Raw genomic sequence first — 8,826 nt, 5'->3', positions numbered from 1 at the left:
TAAAAATTAAAGGGGTAAAAGCAAAGAATAATTAAAAAAAATAATAAGAAGAAAAAATTCTTTTATTTTTTATAGGGAAGAATCATACATTAAGAATAAAATAAAATAAAATAAAATAAATGGATTGAGGAAGAAAATGGGGGATGAATGGTCTCAAATGGTATACGGCTTGGGTAATGGCATGCCCTTCACCACTCCACATAGCAAAGTGCGGTCTGGAATGTTGTACTCATCTCGGAGCGAGAGTGCTGGGGACAGGACACTGACATACAGTTGTTGCCCCAAGTAACGGTTTTCTGTCAGCTCAGACCTCAAGTTCCACATTCCACAGTTGTCGAAGGTCAGAAGAATGGCCGCCCATGACTTGGGAAATACTTGGATGGTGTGCCTGCTCACCGCATCAAGAAGATTGTAGTTGGTTCGCTTTTCTGGAGACCATTTCCCAGGCTCGATGCTGCAAACCACATTAGACAACACAACAATTCACTACCCATATATGCCATAAGTCATTGGGGGAATGCAACAATTGTATCACTAATACTTACGCAACGGCAAAGAAGGAGTAGCCATTCAAATGCCATGACTGGAGCCTCTTCTCATGGTTCTCAAAAATGATCTCCACGAAGTTGCGGTAGGTTGCATTCAGAACATTCGGAGCCACAGTGATGGTGGTGGAACCTTCTGGTATTCCCTCGTCGGTAATCGCGTCGTACTTGAACACCTTCTCAGGGACTCTGAAGTATTCCGCAAGCTTCAATGGAGTTTCGGGTTCGACATGAGAGACGCCGTTGATGGCATATCGTAGCTTACCGTCGACATTACCGAAGGAATTGACGAGCTTGATGGTGCGAGTAATGTTGATGGAACCATAGCGGAAGGAGCCTTGGGGGTTAGGCCTAGCAGCACTGGCAGTGAGGTTCCATCGGAAGGTGCGGAACTGATTGAGGGACCAAGCCCAACCCATGGGTGCCTCGGGGAGATCAGAAGAAGCAGGACCCTTGCCATTGGTGTATCGAATGATGGCCTTACTCATGTGAATGGTCTTCATGAACCGAGTGGACGCCACCATGTAATAGTCTCCGAATGATGGCCTTACTCATGTGAATGGTCTTCATGAACCGAGTGGACGCCACCATGTAATAGTCTCTGGGCTCTTGGTTGGCAGTGACCAAAACAGAGAAGCATTGCCCCACGTGGACGTCCAGGGATTGGTAATCGTTTTGGACCACGTGAGAGCCCTCCATCTCAACAAGCTTCATGGGATGGTTTTGGATTCTGAAGTTAAGCGATGTCCTAAGCCCCACGTTGCAAATCCTGTACTTGTAGGTCTTCTCGGGCTTCATGGTGAAGAGCGGCTCGTCACTGCCATCGCCCTCAAATCCTGTACTTGTAGGTCTTCTCGGGCTTCATGGTGAAGAGCGGCTCGTCACTGCCATCGCCCTTTGCGTTCTTGCCGTTGATGAGGATGCCGTCGGGTCTAGCCAGGGTGCGGCCGCTGTCCAAGAGTTGCTTGAGAGCGGTGTGGCTCTTGGTATACCAATCGCCAATGAGGACGGTGTAGTCGTCCTCGGAGTTGCTTGAGAGCGGTGTGGCTCTTGGTATACCAATCGCCAATGAGGACGGTGTAGTCGTCCTCGGGGTCAGCATAAGGGACGGGGATGAGTAGACGGCTGTTGATGCGGAGGCCGCCGAAGCCACCGGCGGCTCGGTGCATGGCGGTGGATGGGTAGTAGAAGAAGCTTCCGATCTGGTCCTTGACCTGGAAATGGTAGGTGAAGTTGGTGCCAGCAGGGATGGGGCAGGTGGTCCCGGGAAGGCCGTCCTGCCAGCAATTCTTCCTGTGCTGGATGCCGCTCCAGTGAATGAGGAAGGGCTCGTCGAGGTGGTTGAAGATGTTGACGACGACGTTGTTGTTGGTGGTGGAGTTGATGTTAGGGCCGGGGAACTCGCCGTTGATGAGGATGCCTTGCTGCGGAACGCCAAGCGGAGAGATGGTGCCGTAGGTGACCTTCCAAGTGAAGAAGAGGTAAGGGTCTTCGGCGCGGACCGTCCAGAGCGATGCAGTGGAGAGGCAGAGCAGGAGGGCAAACAAGAACAACCCAGAACCCATTTCGGTTCTTCCTCCGCTTTGGAACTTGATATTGATGCGTGCTTTATTCCAAAATCACCGCCGTCCTTCAATAGCTGCAGCCTATGATTCCCATAAAACGCCTTGCCTTGCCTTTCTGAACTTCTTCCCTGATGGCTTACCCCTTGCAATGCTCTGTTTAAATACCCATTCCCTCTCCCTCTTTCCCTCTTTCCCTCTAACCTTCTCCTATTTTGCTGCCTTCCTTCCTTCTCCGCCTCTCCTTTCTTTTCCTTCCCAATTTACTCTCTCCTTCCTTCTCTCTTCCTTTCTCCTACTAAATTTAATATATAATCATTTGACATATAAAATTGATGGGTTAGTTAAATAATGCAAAATATTACTTCTATGTTTATGATATATATTACTCATGAGAAGTACTAAGTATTTCATTTATGTTTATCATATATGATAATACATCATAGAGTCCTGAGTCTTGTAAGGAGTAGATAATGTTACATAATTAAGATTACATGAAACGTGTTATTCACGCATGAATAATTTCATTTAACCTAGCCCGTAACCATTCCAATTTAAGCTTACTTACAGTTTTGACCTAAATTGATTTCTTTCGACTTTCTTTATTTGATCATCTATTAAAACTCTGTCTTAATGTGTCCAATTCCCCTTTATCGATTGAAAAGGACTCTTTGATGATCCAAAATGGTGAAACGGATACATAAATGCAAAACTGAGTCATTGAAAAGCTGTTGAGCCAATCCGAACCAGGGGGATTCGATTAAGTGAGCCACTTGTGCGCCTTGATTCGAGCTAATCCAAGGATAGGAAAGTGGATTGGATCATGCCTAAAGGGTCAGGTCGTGCGCTCTCAAAGCCACTGTTGGTGGGCTACACGTGCATCTACGTTAGAAAAATCATGTTTATCATGTATAAAAATAAAATGAACTATAAAATTTATTTTGATACACTAATTTTTTATATATTTCTTATAATTCCTATGTCAATTTTGTATCTAATAAATTTTTTAAATTTTAAATTATAAAATATATGAGTGGTTAACGCTTTAAATCTTTTTTAAAATTAAGTTATTTATTATATATAAATTTGTATTTTAAAGTGAGATTTTTTTTAAAAAAAAAATTAAAAATTTAAAAAAAGGAAATTCCTAAACCTCCCCTAATATGAAATCTGAAGCCCTAAACCACGAATCAAAAAATTCAAACTTTCAAACAAGAAAATCATAAACCCTAAATATTAGATATTTCTTAAAATCAGAGATTTACATCACAGGATTTTCAAAGCCCAAACAATTAAACTGGCGCATTAAAAGAAAAGGGGTTAATGATTTAGCGCAAAGCAGCAAATTAGGAAATTGTTTATTCCCGATTCCCAATCCGTCGCGGAATTCTTCCGCTTCGATATATAGATACAATCCAAGCCACCGCGGTACCGATCGACTTCCGTTGATTCCGGCAGCGTTTTCTTAGACCCACCGCCGACTTGCAGCAGTTCTTCCTCAAATCTCTCTTTTCAACGACGATCAATCGCCTCCTAAAGAAATTCACACTAGAATTTCCGCCGGCAGCAATATGATGCTCAGAATTCGCAGCAGAGATGGCCTGGAGCGTGTCGCTGTAGAGAGTCCACACATTACAATCGCTCAACTCAAAGCGATTATTCAATCTCAGCTCAAAATTCCAATCCACAACCAAACCCTCTCCACTAACCAAAATATTCTGTTGGCTAATGCTCATGGCGATCGTTCGAAATTCATGGACATGTCTAATCCTAATACCCTCCTTTCCTCTCTCAATCTCTCTCATGGCTCTATTGTGTATCTTGCTTACGAGGGGGAGCGCACTGTTGCTGGACCTTCCATCCATCCCGCCGGATCTTTTGGCCGTAAAATGACTATGGATGATCTAGTCGCTAGGCAGATGCGGATCACCCGTCAAGAAAATCCCCACTGTGAATTGGTTTCGTTCGACAGGGATTGCGCGAATGCTTTCCAGCATTATGTTAATGAAACGCTAGCCTTCGCCGTCAAACGTGGGGGATTTATGTACGGAACGGTGTCGACGGAAGGCAAGGTCGAGGTAGATTTCATATATGAGCCGCCACAGCAAGGGACTGAGGATAATTTACTGTTCTTCCGTGATCAAGATGAGGAAAGATTGGTGGAAGCGATTGCTGTTGGTTTGGGGATGAGGAAAGTTGGGTTTATATTCACGCAGACAATTAGTCGGGAGAGGAAGGACTACACCTTATCCAACAGGGAAGTACTTCAGGCGGCTGAGTTTCACTCCGAGACCGGGTTGAAGGAGTGGGTGACAGCAGTTGTGAAGCTGGAGGTGAACGAAGATGGGGGTGCTGATGTTCATTTTGAGGCTTTTCAAATGAGTGATGTGTGTATTAAATTGTTCAAGGAAGGTTGGTTTGAGACGGATATTCAAGAGGATTTTGATCCCAAGCTATCCAAGATGAAGAAGGACGTTGTTGTTGGTGTCAAAGACACTAGAGATGTTGACAATGATTTCTTCCTGGTGGTGGTAAAGATTTTTGACCATCAGGTTCGTGATCCCTTTAATTTTACTTATTAGATTACTTGATTCCTCAGCTGCTGCGTTGAATTGGGTGTGTTTTTCTCTTCATAATAACCAAAAACATGTTTCTTTTGAATGAATGTGATAATTGCAAAGATTTAGTGTCATGGGTTCATAGAATTTTTGGATTTCTATGATTTGCTTGTATTTTGGTTCCTTGGAATTGCTTTAGATTGGTTGAATAATTCTTGTTAAAGGGTAAACTTAGAGCGAAGAGTTTAACTTTTAGGGACAGGTTAGGCAGGAATATCCATTATCCCTTTTCTTTTCCTGGCTGCTGTTGATGTCCGGACCAAATCAGTGTCAACGATAATAGATTAGGGTCATATCGAGGGGTTCCATGTGGGGAGGTAAAGAATTCGCCTCTCATTTTTAGTTTGTTGTTAATAGAACCAATTTTTCTCTGGTCGGGAGACTGGTCTGGTTAGTCTTAAAATATTCGTATCTGTTTGTGAAATCATATTTGTTCTTAATGAGATAAGAGTTTTGTGATTGGTAACAATTGTGAACTTGTGATTTGTTGTAAGCTGGCCAAGTCCATTACTAGCAGATATTGTCCTCTTTGGACTTTTCCTTCCGGACTTCTCCTCAAGGTTTTAAAACGTGCATAATAGGGACCGTTACAGTTAGTGCTTTCCCTTGGTCATACTTCCAATCATTTGTTGTTAGCTTGGCTCCTTTTGGAGGTTGGTTTTTTGTATTCCCCTTGTTTCCTTCCATTTATTCAATGAAAGCCTTGTTTCTTTTTCTTTTCCCCCTAAAAAACATTTATTGTTTTTGGAATCTAGTTGTGGAAGATATCAAAAAATGTCTCTCCTTTTAGAGTTCTCTCCAAGGGTGGAAATACAACACTTTTCTTATCTGTTTTGAGTGAGATTCTGCCATACTTTAGTTCTGAGTTAAGGCCCCCCCTTCAACAGTAAGTAATAGGGAGGAGAAGAAGATCATGAGGGACTTTTGTAGGAGGGTGTTGATTATGGTGGGCTATTGATTTAGTAGGTGAGTTGGGTATAAGCGACTTTTACGCAAAATATCTATAGCATTTTCTTTCGGAACCTAATGGTTTGGGGCATAGGGTTATCGTAAGTATAATCCTCGTCTTCACAAGTTTGTGGGACTAAAGACACTTTTACGAACCCTCAAAAACTAGCTCAGTTGCCTACTTTGGAGCTTCCTTCTCAGGTTTTTCAAATTCACTGCCGGATGACTCAATTTTCCAATTTGGGAGAACTATTGTGTGGGGGATAGTCCCATTCCTTTTCCTCATCTGAACCATCTTTCTTCTTTGAAGTTTGTGTCTGTGGCTTTTGTCTTCTTTTCTTCTGTGTGATTCCAATTGGTGCAATTCCAGTAGTGTAATTTTGACGTAAGCATTACATTCTCCATTGGTCGCCTTTTGTGTTGGGCTTCAAGGTCTCCATTTATGGATTTTTAATCCTTCGAAGGGATTTTATTGTAAATTTTTCTTCTTTCTCTGGTGTAATCCCCACCCCTCCAAGTTCTTTTCATTCTCTTCGCTGTGGAAGGTTAGAATGCCCAAGAAAATCAATTCTTTGGCTTGGTGCTAGTCTTACATGGAAGGGATTAGCACTGCTATATTTGGAGACGTTCTTTTATGTTGTTGGGGCTGTGTGGTGGATTATATCAAGATGAATGTTTTTAGGATCTTTATTGTGTGATTCTACGTCAGCTGGAGAGGGTAACGAAGTTGGACCACGAAGGTGTGGATAGCGAGATCCTACATCGGTGAGAGGAGAATAAAACATTCTTTACAAGCGTGTGGAAACCTCTCCCTAGCAGACACGTTTTAAAAACTAAAAAACCTTGAAAAGAAATCGAAAGGGAAAGCCCAAAGAGGACAATATCTACTAGCGGTGGACTTGGACGGTTACATTTATCTTAGTTCTATGAAGCTGTCAGTTTGCACATTTGATTTGAAATAGTTTTTTCTTTTAGACATTCAATGTGTGTTTATCTTTCAATTGATATTTGATGATGGAGGTCTTGTTTCTCCCGCGGTTTGAAGCAAAAAAAGAACCCCTCTTGCTTTGTCAACATTTTCATAAGGCATTGCATATCCTTGGGTTAGGCGTGGGGTATTTGGAAACTACATGGGTTCTTGCTCATGACTTCATAAACATGTCGGACCTTATTTTAGAAGCTACCCTTATATTATTTTCTTGTGGTGAGATCACCAGGAATCTATTGAATAAATTTTATTGTCATTGTAGTTTCAAGATGTTCTAATCTCCATATGAACACACTATTTGTTGATCGGCCTCGTGACGACCCTACTCTATACTTGAACTGAGAGCTTTAAGTCCCATATGAACCCACTATTTGTCGATCGGCCTTGTCATGACCCTACTCTTTGCTTGGATGTTCTTATGCTAATGAAATCGTTGTGATGCAGGGTCCACTTTCTACGACTTTTCCCATCGAAAACCGAAACGTTCCAGTGACAATGAAGGCATTGAAGAATCACCTAGACCGTTTGAAAGGGCTTACATTTGTGAAGCGAATTTCGGACTTTCATTTGCTGCTTTTACTGGCCAGGGTGTTAGACGTGAGCTCTGATGTTCCTGCGCTCGCTGAGTGCGTTCAGACGCAGACACCCGTTCCTGAAGGTTACAAAATACTGATCGAGTCTATGGCTAGTGCTGCTTGATGTTTAATGTCGACTAAGACTGGTCTTAGAGGGCTGTGTGTTTTCATCGGCTTATATTGGATCTCTCTCTCAATAACTTTTCGTCAGCGTCTCTCTTGACAACTTAAGATTAGAGTTATATTTATAAGTATATTGTTATCTGCTAATGATGTTAAAACTTATTAAGAAACTTTCAACTCCATGAAGATGTTTGCTTAGCAATTGACTTGGGATGGAAATTTTCAACGAAATTGTTAGGAGAACGGAACATTTCTTATAAAGGTCTGGAAACTTGTCTCTTAAAGATGAGTTTTAAAATTGTGAGGTTCATAGTGATACGTAACGAAGTAGATAAAGTAGATATTATCTACTAATGGTGAGTTTAGGCTGTTACAAACGGTACCCAAGTCTATTCAGATTATTTTGGGTCATTCTTGGTCAAGCTAGGTTGTCATGAATCCTCTTCTTTTTCTTGTCAAAGTCTTTCTTTTGCTGTTTGCTACTCACGAACCCTTGAATTTTTCTTTCCTTCTTGATGTGTTCTTCTCCTTTCCTAATACCACTGTTTTCACATGCTCGGAGAATTCTTTGAAGAGGTTATCACAGTATGGCTTGAAATTTATAACGTTGGATGTATGAGAGAGACTATAAATTACATCAAAATATGTATCTCGTGGTTACTAGGACATACGATGTGTCCATTTATCATTCGTTGAAACTTTATACAGTGTTATTTGCACGTGAACAACAAATTAATGTGCGAAAACATTCACTCATATAGATGTCTCAGTAAATATTTGACCTAATAGACTAAAGTTTTGGGAAGACTTTCATTGTAATGTTCTTACGATCAGAATATATTCATTTTTTGTATCGTCAAAAAATTTGTTGACTTCCCTTATCATTTCATGTAAAAACTCTATCGCTTAAATGTATTTCTTCATCATTTTTTTGGTAAAAATACTTGAATACCGATTGAGAAATAAAACATGTATCAATTATGGTTCAACTATACTCGCTTTAGATTTTAATAAAAAATTCGGGTGAAATTTAATTTAATTTATTATATTATTGTTATATATGTTTTTTAATTTCATTATAGTATTTAAGGGTCGTCCGCCCTTCGACGGAAGGAAACTGGACATGCAGGCACAATGCCAGGAAGATGGAGGCTCAGTAAGAGACCCAGGGCTGAGGCCGACGCTAACGCTCGCGTTCCTCCACTGCTCCCTCTTAGCACATCTCGCAAAGGTCTCTCAAATGCTGTTTCCTGCTGGTATTGTGATTGTAAGATCACCTCGTTCAACGAACCTATTTTCCATTTTGGACGAAGACATGCCAGGTTTCTCTTTAGATTTTCACTGTCTCTTGTGGTATTGCTGTCCGTGGAGTACTTAATTTTTGTTTTTACTGTTTGTTCATCAGGATCATCGTTTTTTTTTTTTTTTTTTTTTTTTTTTTTTTTTTTTTTTTTTTTTTTTTTTTTT

At 41.1% G+C, this 8,826-nt stretch overlaps 3 protein-coding genes across 4 annotated transcripts in view; 2 read left to right on the top strand and 1 right to left on the bottom strand.

Annotated features, from left to right (window-relative positions):
• Window positions 1-119: 119 nt before the first annotated feature.
• LOC111490934 (L-ascorbate oxidase homolog) lies at window positions 120-2,163 on the bottom strand. 2 transcript variants are annotated; one of them, XM_023139593.1, is made up of 6 exons: window positions 1,586-2,163; window positions 1,431-1,527; window positions 1,388-1,395; window positions 1,092-1,337; window positions 546-1,024; window positions 120-454 (listed from the first exon to the last, which is right to left on the bottom strand). In XM_023139593.1, the coding sequence occupies exons 1-6, from the start codon at window positions 2,108-2,110 to the stop codon at window positions 154-156; spliced, it is 1,656 nt and encodes a 551-aa protein (XP_022995361.1). In that variant the 5' UTR covers window positions 2,111-2,163; the 3' UTR covers window positions 120-153. The 2 variants fall into 2 exon arrangements, with proteins under 2 accessions (XP_022995361.1, XP_022995360.1); XM_023139592.1 differs by lacking the exon at window positions 1,388-1,395 and having other exon boundaries at window positions 1,092-1,381; window positions 1,431-1,566; window positions 1,622-2,163.
• A 1,235-nt stretch (window positions 2,164-3,398) lies between these two features.
• On the top strand, window positions 3,399-7,545 carry LOC111490933 (NPL4-like protein 1). Its single transcript, XM_023139590.1, has 2 exons — window positions 3,399-4,659; window positions 7,106-7,545. The coding sequence occupies exons 1-2, from the start codon at window positions 3,679-3,681 to the stop codon at window positions 7,358-7,360; spliced, it is 1,236 nt and encodes a 411-aa protein (XP_022995358.1). The 5' UTR covers window positions 3,399-3,678; the 3' UTR covers window positions 7,361-7,545.
• Window positions 7,546-8,460: 915 nt separating this feature from the next.
• LOC111490932 (membrane-bound transcription factor site-2 protease homolog) overlaps window positions 8,461-8,826 on the top strand; it is a 7,625-nt gene continuing 7,259 nt past the window's right edge. Inside the window, exon 1 of the mRNA XM_023139589.1 lies at window positions 8,461-8,681. Within this exon, the coding sequence (XP_022995357.1) occupies window positions 8,494-8,681 (188 nt within the window). The 5' untranslated portion in view covers window positions 8,461-8,493. The remainder of the gene's footprint in view (window positions 8,682-8,826) is intronic.

This window comes from Cucurbita maxima, unplaced genomic scaffold, assembly GCF_002738345.1.
Source record: "Cucurbita maxima cultivar Rimu unplaced genomic scaffold, Cmax_1.0 Cma_Scf00016, whole genome shotgun sequence".
NCBI classification, from domain to species: Eukaryota; Viridiplantae; Streptophyta; class Magnoliopsida; order Cucurbitales; family Cucurbitaceae; genus Cucurbita; species Cucurbita maxima.
This window is presented reverse-complemented; position numbering and strand designations above follow the sequence as displayed.